Source organism: Dama dama, chromosome 33 (genome assembly GCF_033118175.1).
Source record: "Dama dama isolate Ldn47 chromosome 33, ASM3311817v1, whole genome shotgun sequence".
Classification (NCBI taxonomy): Eukaryota; Metazoa; Chordata; class Mammalia; order Artiodactyla; family Cervidae; genus Dama; species Dama dama.
Window position 1 is genome coordinate 63,789,754 of NC_083713.1, and position 17,581 is coordinate 63,807,334.

The 17,581-nt window shown below is 47.5% G+C and overlaps 1 protein-coding gene across 1 annotated transcript in view; it reads left to right on the forward strand.

Moving 5' to 3' along the window:
- TMEM163 (transmembrane protein 163) overlaps positions 1–17,581 on the forward strand; it is a 263,622-nt gene that overhangs the window by 238,831 nt on the left and 7,210 nt on the right. Inside the window, exon 6 of the mRNA XM_061135086.1 lies at positions 13,890–14,001. Within this exon, the coding sequence (XP_060991069.1) occupies positions 13,890–14,001 (112 nt within the window). The remainder of the gene's footprint in view (positions 1–13,889; positions 14,002–17,581) is intronic.

Sequence of the window (17,581 nt, forward strand, 5' to 3'; positions counted from 1 at the left end):
GATGCTTACTCCTTGGAAGAAAAGTTATGACCAACCTAGACAGCATATTAAAAAGCAGAGACATTACTTTGCCAACAAAGGTCCGTCTAGTTAAGGCTATGGTTTTTCCAGTGGTCATGTATGGATGTGAGAGTTGGACTAAAAGGAAAGTTGAGCGCAGAAGAATTGATGCTTTTGAACTGTGGTGTTGGAGAAGACTCTTGAGAGTCCCTTGGACTGCAAGGAGATCCAACCAGTCCATCCTAAAGGAGATCAGTCCTGGGTGTTCATTGGAAGGACTGATGTTGAAGCTGAAACTCCAATACTTTGGCCACCTGATGCGAAGAGCTGACTCATTGGAAAAGACCCTGATGCTGGGAAAGATTGAGGGCAGGAGAAGAAAGGGACGATAGAGGATGATATGGTTGGATGGCATCACTGAGTCAATGGACATGAGTTTGGGTGGACTCCAGGAGTTAGTGATGGACAGGGAGGCCTGGCGTGCTGCAGTTCATGGGGTTGCAAAGAGTTGGACACGACTGAGCGACTGAACTGAACGGAACTGAATCTCTCCTTCAGCTGAGCCTGGTGAGCCCAGCGCAGAGACCCTTTATTTTGCTCTCTGCAGTGAATATGCTTTCTCTCCTGCTGGGGAGCAATGTCATCACCCCCTGGGAAGTGGGGGAGGGGTGTGGGCCTCTGAAGGACATAGTCAGTGAATCCTCCTGCTCTTAGTCTCAGGTCTTTCACACCTTTTCCAGGAGTGCCTAGTGAGTAGCTTTGATGTTCGAGCCTTTGGGAGCTCTGACATCTTGTTTCTCGACCGCCCCCTCTGTGCTAGAGTCCACGGTTCCCTGTACCTTTAAGGCAGCTGCCACTCTTCTGTTATCCCTTCTCCTGTTTTCTTTGTCCCTGTGGGTTCATGCCTTAAAAAAAAAAAAAATAAAAAACTCCTGTGCTACCATTTAGTGGCCTCACAAAGCTGACTGTGTGTTTTCAATCCACCATGGTTAACTGGAATCCCTTCTGATTTTTTAGGCATTTTCAAATATATGAAACAGTCCTCTTGGCATTGTGAATTGTTTGTTTGTCTGCTTTTATTTAGCCAAACTTGAGATTCAGGGCCATTTCTTCAGGTGAAGGGTGATAGATTTTCGATCGGATAGATAGGGGTTTGAATACTATCAGTGTCATTGAATAGTTGTGTGAACCGATCATAGGGGTGTGAATTTAACCTTTCAGTTTGGAGGCCATAGTTTCACCTGAGCAGGTATCTTTTATTAAGCCTTAGGAAAGGAGAATTGTCTCTAATGGGCATTGATAATAATATGTGCTTATATGACTCAGAGGGTAAAGCATCTGCTTGCAGTGTGGGAGACCCGGGTTTGATCCCTGGGTTGAGAAGATCCCCTGGAGAAGGAAATGGCAACCCACTCCAGTGCCCTTGCTTGGAAAATCCCATGGATGGAGGAGCCAGGTAGGCTACAGGCCATGGGGTCACAAAGAGTCGGACATAACTGAGTGGCTTCACTTTTCCTTTTTTGTATGACTGTTATTTAAGGAACTCTCTAGTCTGATCCTGGAGTGTTGATGTGACATTATTGGCATGGTATTCATACCAACAAAGGGAGCAAAAGCAGTCAGCCAGCAGGTTCTGATTCCTTTGCAGAACAGAGCTTTTCAAGGGTGGCAGTGCCTCTGTCATGAGGGTTTAGCTGAGGGGATGTTAACTTGGTCCTGGCTTTAGGGAACCCCAGAGGTATTAAAATACCTGGTGATGATGGGCAGGAAGATTGTGAGCCCAGCAGGATGGCTCATCTCAGTCTGTGGCTTTGTCCAGGGATTAGAGTGCTTGTTCCCCAATGAGCCTTGTGCTCCTGTCTTGTATCAGAAAAGATCAATCAGGGAATTCCCCGGCGGTCCAGTGGTTATTGAGACTTGGGCTTTCACTGCTGTGGACCTGGGTTCAATCCCTAGTCAGGAAACTAAGATCCTGCAAGCCACAAGATATGCCTCCAACGCAAAAAAAAGAAAGACAAGAAAAAAAGACAATGGCAATCAGACAGATGCCTCCCTTAGCAGAAGCCAGGCTGCGTGTCGGGGTGGAAGCCAAGCGCTTCGAGCGCCCTCTTGTCACTGAGCCAGGCGCGGTGCCTCAGTCAACGCTGCCTGTCCGTCCGCTCCTGCGTCCCGTGACCCCGCCAGGCTCAGTTTCGTGATGCCCGTGGAGCCCGGCCTCTGCTTCCTTCCCAAGCCCTTGCAGGGACTCTGCGGTCACGTTGGCCAGCGCGGCCGGGAACGGCCAGGACTCCAGCCCCCAGTCTGGCCTGTAAGCTCGCCCACGGCCCTGACGTCCATTCTCTGCAGAACCTTCTGGCTGCTAACCTGGTTATCTAAACACCAACCCTCTACCCTCCCAACATCAGAATGGCTTGATGCTAATTTAAAAATTGTGAAGTCATTTAATGTGACTCTGTGGCAATTTGTCAATATAATTTAATAACCAGGGGAAATTGCAGGCTCGTGCTTGTTGTCATTTCCTCCACATCTGCCATCTTTCCTCGTCGGCCGGGGTGGGGCGGGGAAGGGGGCGATGAAAAGATCTAGGGATGAGGGTGACTTCTAATTTCACCTGGGGCCATAAATCGATACACATTTCTTATGCAGCCGGCACTCGCATTTCCCTGGGTAATTCTAGAACACATGTAGTGTCAGAAGGGTTTGAAATTTGTCCTCATTAGGAAAGCAAAGGACGCCTTTTTTTTTTTTTTTTTTGCAAACATAGCAAGTGAGCCTCCACACTCTCCCCCACCCCCAGCTGTCATACAGCTTATGAAAAGGGAGAGTGTTGGTCTCCGGGGGAATAGGCAGTTTGAGTTTCCAGACGTGACCTCTGGCTGGTGTGAGTGGCCACAGCTCCCTGTGCCCTGGAATTGCATCTAATAGTGTCACCTATGATAAGGCATAAACTGAATATAGGAGGTGACAAGTGGCACTGCAGAGAAGAATGTCAGTGCTGCTAAAAGTTCTTCTGTGAGCGATACCAGGAGTCAAAATGCTTTGAGATGAGACTGTATGGAAAAATGTGGGGGGTGGCGGGGGGGGAACAGAGACACTCAGTGTTACAGTGTTAGAGACTGCTGCTGGAGGCTGGCCAGCCAGAAACAAAGACGGTCCCTTTCATGTGATGATGTGAATCTGTCAGAAGATGAGTTGGGTTTTCAGATGTTAATTCACACCCCCACTTCCCTGTTGATGTATAGGGTATTGGTAGAAGTGGTGAGGGTGGGGGCCTTAGCCATTCTGGCTGCTGTAACAGGGTGTCAGTTACAGGATGCTGTATGCTGAACTGACTCAGTGACTTTTTTAAAAAAAAGTATTTATTCATTTGGCTTTGTTCAGTCTTAGTTGTGGCATGCGGGATCTTTGTTGCCTAATGGGGGATCTTTCCCTGTGGCTCATGGACTCTGTAGTTGTGATGCTCAGGCTTCGTTGTTCCAAGGCATGCGGGACCTTCCAGGACCAGGGATCCAATCCGTGTCCCCTGCATTGGCAAGTGGATTCTGAACCACTGGACCACTAGGGAAGTCTCAGTTATATTAACTTTAAATTTAAATAGCCAATATGTGTTTAAATGTGAAAAGTGCTATCAGAAAAAATAGATTAGAATATAGGGAAGGATTATTAGTCAGGGACCATCAGAAAGCGAAGAGGAACTAAAGAACTTCTTGATGAAGGTGAAAGAGGAAAGTGAAAAAGCTGACTTAAAACTCAGCATTCAAAAAATGAAGATCATGGCATTTAGTCCCATCACTTCATGCCAAATAGATGGGAAAAAGTGGAAACAGTGACCGATTTTATTTTCTTGGGCTCCAAAATCACTGCGGCTGGTGACTGTAGCCATGAAATTAAAAAGAGGCTTGCTGCTTGGAAGAAAGGCTGTAACAAATCTGGACAGTGTATTAAGAAGCAGAGACATCACTATGCCAACAAAGGGCCGTCTAGTCAAACCTGTGGTTTTTCCACTAGTCATGTACGGATGTATGAATTGAACCGTAAAGCAGGCTGAGTGCTGAAGAATTGATGCTTTGGAACTGTGGTGCTGGAGAAGACTCTTGGGGGTCCATTGGACAGAAAGGAGATCAAACCAGTCAATCCTAAAGGAAATCAACTCTGAATATTCATTGGAAGGACTGATGCTGCAGCTGAAGCTCCAGTATTTTGGCTATCTGATGTGAAGAGCTGACTCATTAGAAAAAACCCTTATGCTGGGGAAGACTGAGGGCAAGAAGAGAAGAGGGCGACAGAGGATGAGATGGTTGGTTGGCATCACTGACTCAATGGACATTGAGCAAACTCAGGGAGATGGTGAAGGGGAGGGAAGCCTGGGGTGCTGGAGTCCATGGGGTCGCAAGAGAGTTGGACATGACTTAGTGACTGAACAACAATCTCACCAAGAAGGTGATACATGAGCTATGATATGACAGAGGTAGGGGAGTGAGTAGAAACAGCATGTGCAAAGGTCCTGAGGCAGGAGCACACTCAGGGTGCTTGAGGAGCAGAGAGGAGGCTGAAGTGGCTGGAGCCAGGTGAGAGAAGAGGCAAGTAACAAAGGTGAGGGCAGAGGGGTCAGCTTCATCCAGTGGGTTTAATTGGGTTTGATTTCACTGAGACGAGCTGGAAAAGATCATCATGCTATCAACATTCATCAAGTTGTCAGTACTCTTACCAGATCAGCAGGCTATGTGTGGCGGGCAGTGCAAGGACCCTGTGTCCTCCCGGAAAAAGCTGACTGAGACCCAGATCTGGCTGACCACAGTCTCCTGAGCTAGTGTACAAGTCACACGTCAGCACAAAGATCCTCCCCAGATCAGCTTTTATCAGCTCTGCCCTGATTGCTTTTGAATCCTAAAATTAGCCCTGTTGCTGTATTCTAGCCCGGACTTAAAGAACTAGAAGGAGTTGGTGATGTCAGGCTGCTGAGAAGGAGGCAAAGAGTGGGTGAGGGCCTCTGCTGTCTTTGGGGAGCCACCTGCTCTTCCCAAGCCTCAGTTTCCCCTCCTGAAGCATGGGTTATATGACCCGTGGTTTTCCAATTCCAGTGCTCTGTATTTTTCAGACCACTTCGACAGTATACCCTCCCTTATCTGGTGGTAGGCCAGAGTTAGGGGACTGGTGGTGGTGATGCTGGCCCGTGTGGGGACTGCTGGAGAAAGGGGTGCTGGGGAAGGAGCATGATCTCTACGGCCTGATCTCTTGGCTGAGACAGGATTAGTCTTGGCGTAAATCAGAGTTTGGGATGAAGAGTTTTTCATACTGCAGGGGTCTATCAGGTTTCTGGAATTCCTCTCTAAATGATTCATCCCACTGAGTAGAGATGGTTCTTCTCACACTTGGGGATCAACAAAGTTAGAACATTACAGAGTAAAGGCATTACTGGCTCTTAGAAAAGACGGGCCCCTCAGATGGACTGACCATTTCCTTTATCACATGCCCTCTGGAAGGTAGAGCCCTTGTGAAGAATAGGCTGAGGGGGTGTCTTCTCCTAAGCTGGTCTGAAGTTTGGGTTGGGAGTCATGGGTGATTGCTCAGACAGGCAGGAGGCACTCGCAGGTCTGGGGTAGGCATGGGGTGGTGGGGCGGGCCTGGGGGGGCAGCCAGAGTCAAGTCCTCATGCCCCACATCCCTGGCTGCAGGCAGCAGCGGGGGGTGTTCAGACCCAGCTCGTGTCTGGCATCTTCGAGTGTGAGTGAGGCCGTGAGTGTCTGTCAAACCAGGATTCTTCTGATGTCGCAGAATTTCAGGCTTGCCCTCGCCGATGTCCTCTGTCCAACAGTCCAGGGTCACAGTTGGTGCTCAGGAGCTGGGGTTGGTATTTCTTCCCACTCCGAGGTACATTCCAGCATCCCATTTGATCATGAGGAAACCAGCCAGCTTAACCCTCTCCTCTCCCCACCCCCACCAATCCAGGCAGAAAGTTACCACTTAGATTTTTAAGCTTATGCTCCTTACTTCCACGGAGGGTCAAGGTAACAGATAGCTATGTGGATAAACGTTTCTGCAACTTACAGTAAAACTGCTTGTAAAAGGCTTTGTTGATTATGATTTTAGTGTCTCTCTCCACAGCATAGTAGTTCACAACACAGATTTTTATTTTTTTTTTATTGCAATGGGTATAGCTCCTGGGGTGGATGAGAAAGGACCTCTCCACTCAGCTCACAGGAGAGGGGGACAGTGAAGGAAGAACATGGTTCCAAGGGCTCATGGAGTGGAAACATTGTCAAGAAATGCTTAATGGAGGAGGAAACACTGGAGATGAGTCTATAAAAGGAAGTTTACTTACCAAGATGGTGGAAACACATTAATGGAGGAAATTCATGAGACCCAAAGTCAGTCCATCTGGGTACATATTCCACCACTGACCTCTCAAGCCTCTGATCTAATCTTTATTAGATTAGATTAGATCTCTGTCCTCTGCCTCACAGTATGACAACAAACATTATGTCCTTTATAATAATGTGCATATGCTGAATTGCATAAATACTAGTAATCATCACCTTGGGATCCCTGAGATAAATTGCTTTTGCTTTTTGAAAAAAAAAATCAGTTGTATTAAGATGTAATGTGCATACAGTAAAATTCCACTCATATATTTTGATGGGTTTTGGTAGATGGTTAAATTACAGAACTACTGTCATAATGAAGGTAGAAAATATTTTTGTCACTTCAATAAGTGCCATCATGTACTTTTGTGGTGAACAATTACTTCCTCTTCCCAACTACTGATCTGCTAGCTGTCAGCATGGTTTTCCTTTTCTAGAATGTAGTAGAAATAAATCATGAACTGTTGACTCTCTCCTGTCTGATTTCTTTCATGCAACATTTGCTTGTCAAGTCCAGCTGTGTTCTGACTGAATACACCACTAGTCCTTTTTCATTGCTGAGTAGTATTCAACTGCCTGGCATTTTATCCATCTAGTAGATATCCATTTATCCACAGTTCATTTATCCATCACTTGTTGGACATTTAAGCTGTTTCCAGTTTTTGGATGCTGTGAACATGGTAGCTAAGAACAGTGGTGTGCAGATTTTTGTGTGGACTTAGGTTTTTTTTTCTCTTGGATAAATACCAATGAGCAGAATTGTTGAGTCCTATGGGCTTCTCTGGTGGCTCAGACGGTAAAGAAACTGCCTGCAGTGTGGGAGACCTGGGTTCAATCTCCTGTCTGGACAATCCCCTAGGGAAGGAAATGGCAACCCACTCCAGTATTCTTGCCTAGAGAATTCATGGACAGAGGAGCCTGGCGAGCTATAGTCCATTGTGTCGCAAAGAGTCAGATATGACTGAGTGACTAATATTAATATATGGTAAGTCTATATTTAACTTTATAAGGACTGGCCAAGCTCTTTTTCAAAGTGGCTATACCATTTTATATTCCTACGCACAGTCCAGGAGAGTTCCTGTTGTTCCAAATACTCACCACAATTGATATTCTTTCTCTAGTTTTACTAATTCTAATAAGTATGTAGCAGTATCTCATAGTGGTCCTGATTTACATTTCCCTGTTGACTAATGACTTTGGCTGTCTTTTCATCTGCTTATTTGCTAGTCATGTATCTTCTTTGTGAAGTGTTTGTTCAAAGCTTTTACTCATTAAAAAAAAATTGAGTCGTCTATTTTCTTCTTATTCAGTTGTGCATGCTCAAGTCCTTTAACACATGTGTTTGCAAATTTTTCCCCAATCTGTGGCTTTCCTTCATTATTTTAATAGTGTCTTTCAAGGAGTAGAAGTTTTTAATCCTTTTGGTTAGAGGGAAAATGGTATCTTGGTGTAATTCTTGTTTTTGTTTCTTTCATGAGTGTATTTAAGCATCTTTCATATGTTTAACATTTGCTTAATTTTTGTGTGTGTCTTTGCCCATTTTCTATTAGTTTTTTGGTCTTCTTTTGGATTTCTAGATTAGGGAGACTAACCCTTTGTGATAACATTTTTCCAAGTATGTATAATTTATCTTCTGCATATGTTTTAATTTTCCATGTAGTCAAATATATCAATTTTTATGGCTTTCAGATGGTTATAAAGCCCTTCACCACTACAAGGTCATAAAGAAACTTGTCAGAATGAACATGACTTATGTCGCATTTACCTTTAATATACACTTATCCTCTGCTTCTGAGTGGGTGGCTAGTTGTCTGGAACCTTTTTTCACTTATTTCTATCCATTTAGTAATGATCCAACTGTGAGAAACCACAGTGACCCAGCACTGCTAACACTGGAAACAGAATACCTAATGAGGAAATGCCTGTCCCCCTGTTTGTACAGGGTCCACAGTCAGTAATGTGAGAGATGCTTAGGCGGCCATGGTTGAGGCATCCTGGTAAGGTTTACAGCTGGGAACAAATCCAGGTCCTGCTTCCAGCTGAGTGACCTTGGGCAGGTCATTTCACTGCTGTGCATCTGTCTCTCTACCTTTCAGATGCTGCTTGACTGGGCGGTGAGGATTAAGTGGTACATGACAGGTGCGGCTGCACTTGGAGAGAAGCCATCGGTGGTGCATACCTACTTGGGTTTGCGATTTCTCTTCCTTATGTAGCGTTTACCTTATGTAACATGTCACGTCGCCTCTGGCTTCCCGATTCTCAGGAAGGTGACACTCAGAACCATCTTAACTCAGGATGACATAACAAAATGCTATGGACTTGGTGGCTTTTATTTCTTATGGAATTTATTTCTCATGCTTCTGGAGACTGGAACTCTGAGATCAAGTTGCCAGCAGGATCAGTATCTGGTAAGGGATTGCTCCTTGGATCCCAAATAGTTGCCTTTTCACTGTTACCTCAGCTGGCCTTTCTTCAATGTGTGTAGGTGGAGAAGATGAGAGAGAGAGAGAGAGATCTTTTCTTCTTGTTATAAGGACACTAATACCACCATGAGGGCCCCATCCTCTTTATCTGATCTATTTCTAATCACCTCCCTCATCTCCATCTCTAAATGCTATCACAGTGAAGATTAGGGCTTCCACATGATGCATTTGCAGAGGACACAAAGGTCTATAAGGAGGGACTGATGTCTTGAGCAGGCTCATGACTACTTCTCTGTGACATTATGCTCTTGTTAACCATAGATATGGAGGCTGGGGGAAGAGAGAAGACCCAAGTAGGCTTTGGCTGGGAGAATGCCAGCAAGCTTCTAGGATGTTGAAAGCTGGTTTGGGGTGAGGGCGTTGGCAGATCTGTGCCAGTCCGGTCCTCTGTGAGACCGGCCACAGGGTTTATTTTGTCTGAAGCAGATCAGTGCAGCAACGGTGGGCAAAGCCTTGTAGCTCTCAATGAAGCTTTGAGGTGGCCCCAGTGTCTGTCTTTCCCATAGTTGAGGAAGGCAGATGTTCTTTCAGAGCTGATCCTGGGAGCAGACTGGTTGGTGGGAATAATCCACAGACAGGAAAACCCTGAGTTTGGCACATTGGCTTCTGTGCTTTTAAATATATCAGTTATTCTGCGCCAGGCCCTGTTGGAGCACTTCAGAATATCCTTATGAGGTAGTATGTGAGGCTTCAGCGGGGAAGCAGAACCACTCTTAACCAGTCAGGATGGGGCTTTATTACAGGATGGGGTGTACAGAATGGTGGGGGCTCCTGCTTCAGGGTCTGGGCTTCTCCCCAACAAGAGGGAAGCAGAGCAGGGCTGCCAGAGACCCTGGAGGAGCTGCATCTGAGTCTCAGGGTCTCAGACTCAGGGACATGGGTGATCTGATCTGCAGAAGAAGCTTTTGGCATGAAACCCCACACTGAGCGCCTGGCCCAGGACTCAGAGAGGCTGGAGGAGGGGAGCCAGGGGAGCTGGCAGAGCTGAGGGCCTGGTGTGGCCCTTCCCCCTCCACTAAGGGGAGCCAGTGGATCAGCTAGATCCACTGTGCCCCGCAGCTGTCTTCAGGGACAAGAGACTGCTGCATCACCTCCACTTTCCAGACCTCCCGCAGATGTCTCTGCTGGCCGAGTGTGGCTTGGAAACACCTAGCAAGGGGATTCTGGGAAACGTAGCTCCAGCGGATCCTTGTGGACACACTACACATCCACCAGGGGTGGTAGGTCGTTCTTTGTTTTTGGGGTTCTTTTGCATTTTACAGATGCTTAGAGGGAGGGAGGTTCGGTGACTTGCCCAGAGTCACACAGCTATTAAGTGAGCCTTCTGCTTGGGTGCCGTTAATTATCATGCGATGCTTCTACTCTAGTACATCAGGAACCCCCTGCCCGGTTCCTCCAGTATTCCAGTCCATGGAAATCTTCTCCAAGGTAAACACGGTGGGTCCTGAGCACTCCTTCACCCTTGCTAAGTCACCACGGACACCAGCCACAGTTTCTCTTATGCTTCTTTACATTGCCCTGTGTGTGACTTTCTCTAGGTAATGAGTTCCCTGTTTCCTGTATAGGAGCAAATGAGTCAGTTCTTCACGTCAGATAGCCAAAATATTGGAACTTCAGCTTCAGCATCAGTCCTTCCAATGAATATTCAGGGTCAATTTCCTTTAGGATTGATTGGGTTGATTTCCTTGCTGTCCAAAGGACTCTCAAGAGTCTTCTCCAGCAACACAGTTCAAAAGCATCAGTTCTTTGGTGCTCAACCTTCTTTATGGTCCAACTCTCACATCTGTACATGACTATTGGAAAAATCATACCTTTGACCCTATACGCTTTGTTGGCAAAGTGATGTCTCTGCTTTTTAATACACTGTCGAGGCTTGTCATAGCTTTTCTTCCAAGGAGCAAGTGTCTTTTAATTTCATGGCTGCACTCTGGGTCTGCAGTGATTTTGGAGCCCAAGAAAATAAAGTTTGTCATTGTTTCCCCATCTATTTGCTAAGAAGTGATGGGACTGGATGCCACGATCTTCGTTTATTGAAAGTTGGATATTAAGTCAGCTTTTTCACTCTCTCCTTTCATCAGAAGGCTCTTTAGTTTCTCTTCACTTTCTGCCATTAGAGTGGTTATTGATATTTCTCCCAGCAGTCTTGATTCCAGCTTGAGCTTCATCCAGCCAGGCATTTCCCATGATGCACTCTGCATGGAAGTTAAACAGGATGACATTATACAGCTTTGATGTACTCCTTTCCCAATTTTGAACTAGTCCACTGTTCCATGTCTGGTTCTAGTTATTGCTACCATCTTGCTTAATTAGACTGAGTTCCCACATGAAGAAAGCTTTGATTTGGGGAGTGGGGGGGCGGGCCTTCCCCAACACCACCCCTAACCCCCTGTTATGTAACCTCATGCACAGCAGGGACTTGGGATCTGCCAAGAGGCCAGGTTTGACATAGTCCTTACTGATCTTTTGAGGAACTGAAACTTTAATATGGTGACTCTTCTAAAAAACTGCAAACTTTGGGATAGTTTTAGATTTATGCATCAGTTACAAAGACAGGGTTTCCCTGATAGCTCAGTTGGTAAAAAATCCACCTGCAGTGAAGGAGATGCTGGTTCAATTCCTGGGTTGGGAAGATCAGTTGGAGAAGTGATAGGCTACCCACTCCAGTATTCTGGCCTGCAGAATTTCATGGACTGTATAGTCCATGGGGTCACAAAGTGTTGGACACAACTGAGCGACTTTCACTTCACTTACAAAGACATTACAGAGAGGTCCCATAGGCCCTTCCTCCAGCCTCCCTTAATATTAACATCTCATGCAGATAACCAAGGTGCCTTTACTCACACTACAAGATGATGATGATGATGTTCAGTCCCTGAGTCATGTCCAGCTCTTTGCGACCCCATGGACTGTAGCCCGCCAGGTTCCTCTGTCCATGGGATTTCCCAGGCAAGAATACTGGAGTGGGGTTGCCATTTACTTCTCCAGGGGATCTTCCCAAACCAGGGATCTGACTCCCATCTCCTCCATTGGCAGGTGTGTGCTTTACCACTGAGCCACCTGGGTAGAACACTGAGATGACAACACTGTTAACAGAACTCCAGCCTCTGCACTGACTTCCCCAGATTTCCTGCTGATGACCTTTGCTGTTTCTGTGGCATTTTATCCTCACATCTCCTTTGCCTCCAACCTGGGACAGTATCTCAGAGGTTCCTTGTGTTTCATGATCTTGACTTATATGAAAAGTAGTACTCAGGTGTTTTATAGACCGTCCTCAATACTGTTTATGTTTTTTCACAATTCAGCTGAGGTTATGGATTTGGGGTAGGACACCCAGAGGTGTCCTGCTCACGTCCCATCCTATCCGGAGGCACGTAGTAGCAGTATCAATTGTGTTCCACATGCTCACCTTGCTCACTCGCCTGGTTTCTACCCTATAAAGTTATGCTTGGGTTGGCCAAGAAGTTCGTTTGGGTTTCTCTTTAAAATGTTATGGGAAAACCCAAATGAACTTTCTGGCCAAACTTGTTTTTCCTCTTTTCTGTATTCTGTTAGATTTGAGTCAGGAGTCTGACATGCAAAGGACCAGGGGATTAGGCTGTGCCTTTGGGGGTGGGGCGCAGTGAAGGATTTGTGGACAGAAGTTAAAGCCAACCACCACTGGTCAGTGTTGTGGAGGAGGTGCTTTGCAGATACCCTGTTTCCAGCGAGGTGAGTTTTCAAATCAGTTTACTCAGGTTTGAACCTGGGGAAGCAGGCTGTCTTCCTAGCTTTCTGTTACTTGGTTATTTGAATAATAAAATGCTTAAGGAATTCTGTTCTTTGAGTATGTGTGTGTGCATGCTCAGTCGTGTCCACCTCTTTGTGATCTCATGAACTATAGCTCACCAGACTCCTCTGTCCATGGGATTTTCCAGGCAAGAATACTGGATTGGGTTGCTATTTCCTTCTCCAGGGATCTTCTTGTCCCAGGGATTGAACTTGCATCTCTTGTTTCTCCTGCAGTGGCAGGCAGATTCCTTACCACTGCTCCACTTAGGAAACCCATTCTTCAAGTACATATGATGCTTTATCAGATTTCTGCTGGCAGTGGCATTTTCATATTGGGGGATCTGGAGCCTGTGTCTCATGGGAGTGATGCCTGGGAGCCCTAAGCTGAGAGTTTCCATGGGCCCTGCTGTCAGGCAGCAGATACAGTGCTACTTGCTTTTGCATGTGATTCACTCTCTTGCTTCCAAAGGTGAGCTAACAACTTAGAGGAAGTGCTAAGATAACATCAATAGCAAGCTATATTTTTAGATGCCTTGTCCCACCTTGAAGGCTATATTTGAACTTCCAGCTGCTTGTATGAAGTTAAGGAACGAATATGGCTAGGAGTAGCCATATTGATCAGTCATAATTGACCCTGTGGCAAGTTCAGTTGGCCCTGTTCTCAAGCCGGTGGTCTACTTACATGTTCCCAACTTTTCAATCAGCTGCTTTTTGACTTATCCTTGGAAAACTCTACATAGAAGTTACTGTTGTTAGCACTTTGACCAACTCTGTTATTGATCAATGATTGCCAACCATTTTGGCAGAATAGTGGGAAGGGAAATCTCCTACAGGAAAAGAATCTGTAATGGGTTTCTGAGGTTTCTAAAGAAATATAAATCTGGGTTATGTGTTTCTGATCATCCTTTCCAGTTTCCAGTGACACAGGTAACTGAGATATAAAAGCAAGCGATATACTCCCACCTGGTGGCAGCATCAGTCACTAAGTGACTCTGCCGCCCCGTGGACTGCAGCCCACCAGGCTCCTCTGTCCACGGGGTTTCCCAGGCAAGGATACTGGAGTGAGTCGCCATGCCTTCCTCCAGGGGATCTTCCCCACCCAGGGATCAAACCCACGTCTCCTGCATTGGTGAGCAGACTCCTTACTGCTGAGCCACCAGGGAAGGTGGAGTGGCAGCGTACTCTACCGTTAATTCTGGGAGCGAAGGCCAGTGGTGTGCCAATGATCTGCTCTCGCATGAGCTGAACCACTGAAATCTGGAACTTCCTCTTCTAGGATGACTTCCTGTTCAGCGTCTCCATTTTAAGTGGGATCCTGTGCAGCATCCTGGCTGTGCTGAAGTTCATGCTGGGGAAGGTTCTGACCAGCAGAGCGCTCATAACAGACGGTGAGTAAGGCCCGTGTGCCTGGCCTCTGGGGGCTGAGCTCACGGTGAGGGAAGGTGCTGTGTGGGTCACTTTCAGCTGCTCGTCTTGCAGAAGCGTGCAACAGCCTGCAATCTGTTCCCCGCTGTCCTCGCTTCCCCAGGCTGTGTCATGATTCTCAGGGTTCCCTATCAGGGCAGATGTTCTGTGTCTGGGAATTGAAGATGCTCATCCTAAAGCACCTCCACCCGGACCTCCTAACAGGGTAACTCAGGGCGTCCCCCCTAATCATAGAGCACAAAGGGCTTCCTAGAGTCTTGTGTTGGTTGTGTATCACTCCAAATAAAAAGTAAGCATCTTCCCTGGATCCTATGACGGTCTGGTGCGTGCTCCACACCCATTTCCCCCTTACCTGGGAATTCAGGTTGCAGTGACTAGGACTTCACTGGGAAAACGAGCCACGTGTACTCTGCTCATGACCGGAACCAGGTCGACGTGTCCCTCTGTGTCCTGTGGGTCAGGAGGAGCCTCCTGTGTGGCCTTGGGGCTGACGGAGGAGGGTGTGTGAAAGTAGGAAAAGCACTTTTCAGTTTTTGCCAACTAGTGCTGGTTGTGTAAACTAGAAACGTGATGAACACAACCTCCCGGCTGTTTTCTTTCTCTTTATCCCGGAGCGTGTGAAGTTTCTGAGGGTCGGGAGCAGAGACGTGCGCCCCTGTGCCCTGGGGTGGAAGGTCACAGGGTCCTAGCTGGTGGGCTGGTGGATGTGCCTGCATAAAGTAGAGCAGAGATCGTAGGATTTTTTGTTCCCCGCCTCGGCCACACCACGAGGCTTGTGGCATCTTAGTTCCCTGACCAGCAACTGAACCCAGGTCCCTGGCAGTGAGAGTGTTGAATCCTAACCATAGACCTCCAGGGAATTGCCATGATTTCTTTTTAAAGAACCACTCCCAGCTCCTCAGACTCTCAGAGTTCTCTTCTATGTGAAATATGTGGGTGCAAAAGCCTATGGGTGGCTGCTTTTCCTTAAACATGAGGAACGGGAAGGTGGGCCTGGGGGGAGACTTCACTGGTCAACAAAGTGTACATGCTAAGTCACTCCTGTCGTGTCCAGCTTTTTGCGACCCTGTGGGCTGTAGCCTGCCAGTCTCCTCTATCCATGGAATTGTCCAGGTAAGAATACTGGAGTGGGTTGCCATTTCCTCCTCCAAGGGATCTTCGCTACCCAGGGATTGAACCCATGTCTCTTATGTCTCCTGCATTGGCAGGCGGGTTCTTTACCACTAGTATCACCTGGGAAGCCCTGCATTATTCCTGTAAGTCTGTCGTACGTTACACCCTTAAGTCACAGAGTCTGTGCTGATAGAGAACCAGCACTTTCTCTGTTCAGTTGACCACAGCTGAGATGCTGGACCGGAAGCCCCAGCAGTCAGACCATGCTCCCCCAGCTGCCAGGCAGGAAGCCCTGTCCCCTTCCCACCCATGGCCCTGAGGTTTGACCCCCTTCTTCTCAGAATAGTGGGACCTCTCCCATGATAGGCGGCCTTCCTTAATATTTTGAGAGAAGCCCCTGATGATAAGTTTGTGTTTTCTAATGAAGTGACTCTGGATCCATAATTTTCACCTACAAAACCATCCAAACACGTAAGTGGTCTTCCCATCTGCCTCCTGAACCCTCAGAAAGGGGTCATTACAAGGAGGAGTGAATAGTTTAAGGGAAAATTGTCCCACAAACAGGTAAAGCGGAGACAGGCACTCCTCAGGCAGAGGGAACCGAGGTGGGAGGGAGCCTTTGGCCCCGGTAGGGGGTGGGGGGTGCTGTTGTGAGAAAGGGTCACAGGGTGAGGGTCCCTGCCATGTGGGCAAGGGTGGACCATTCGGTATGCTAGGTCAAGCGCGGGATTTTGGATGTTTTGTTAAATATTTAAACAGATGAGGTGGTGACATGGTGGATGTTTTTAAATGATCCTTCTGGCCATCAAGGTGGAGAACAGAGCAGAGAAACTTCCAGGAGGGAGAGGTCTCTGGGGAGCCCAGGGGTGGTGGCCTCAGTGGTGAGGGCAGAGGGGTGGGATGTGGGGGAATTGAGGAAATGTCGGTGATGTTTATAAAATGGGCAGAGCTGAGGGACAAACAGGCCGTGGAGGTTGAGGAGAGACAGAGCAAGGCTGTTGCAAAGAGTGGAGGCAGCACCCTCACCCCCAAGCCCGCCCATGAGCCTCGTTGCCTGGGGGTGGGGGGGAGGTTTGGCACACTCTGCAATCCCTCACTTAGTGGGAGTATCAGTAAAATATGCAGCAGTAATTACAGCCTCCTGCTAATTGCATTGTCTGGGATCCTGATTTTCCTCATTCATTGATTAGCAGAACCATCTGTAATTATGTCCTCACTTGGGGAGGTAGGCAGCAGGCTAGGGTTCAGGATCCCGGCCTGCTATTCATGTTGGCTTGGCCCAGGGCAGGGGAGCAGGCCAAGTGCTTTCTCTCCAAGAAGGAAGCAAGTCCAGCAAATTGCTTCTGGTGCCGAGAGGCCAGGCAGGCCTCACCTGTCACCTGGTGAGGCGGCTGGTTCCTAAGCTGGAGTTGTGTGTGAAATGGGTGGGGCCGTGTGTGCACTGGGCCAGGCTGACTCCACCAGATCCGGTGTCCCTGGGTCCTGTCCTTACAGTCAGGAAGCATATCTTCAGGGGAAGGGAGGGAGCAGGGTGCAGGTGGAGTCCAGACTTCCCCATGCTGTGCAGGAAATCGTGTCTAATTGGGTTTTCTTGCTCTGGATATTTAGTGATGTGATAGCGTGCGATCATGGCTATCAGGACTAGGCTGAAGCTGGCTTTGTATTATTTAAGACAAAATGATTTTGTTCAGGAAGTTAATCCTACAGATCAGACGGAGGAAGATTGTGGCAAGGTCCCTGGGGGGAGTTCTGAACCGCCGAGGGGCTCCAGGGCTGCCCACAGGACAGCTGGAAACCTCTCTGAGTTCAGGGGCCGGGGCTGACTCTACTCAGAGCCTGTGGTGGTTTTCAAGTACACGAACAACTTTGAATCAGAATTTTCTGCATAAAATCAATATGTGCTTAATTATATAGATGCTTATCTAGTCATTAAAGCCAGACCGTTAAAGCCCCTAATCAAGATGGCCTCAGACGTTCTTATGTGTTCCGAGGTGATGACAGCAGTTACTTTTTGCAGCTGCTCTGTTTATTTTTTTTAATTAATGTATTTTAATTGGAGGCTAATTACTTTACAATATTGTAGTGGGTTTTGCCATACATTGACATGAATCAGCCATGGGTGTACATGTGTTCCCCATCTTGAACCCCCCTCCCGCCTCCCTCCCCATCCCACCCCTCAGGGTCATCCCAGTGCACCAGCCCCGAGCACTTGTCTCAGGCATCGAACCTGGACTGGCGATCTGTTTCACATATGATAATATACATGTTTCAGTGATATTCTCTCAAATCATCCCACCGTAGCCTTTTGACAGGGGACATAGGAATGAGCTTATGGGCATGGGAGGTGGGGGTGGGGCCCCGGAGGTGAGGGACTGATGGGGCCCTGTGGGCCGGTTTGGTAAGCTGGGAGGTCTGCGGGGTGGGGCTGTG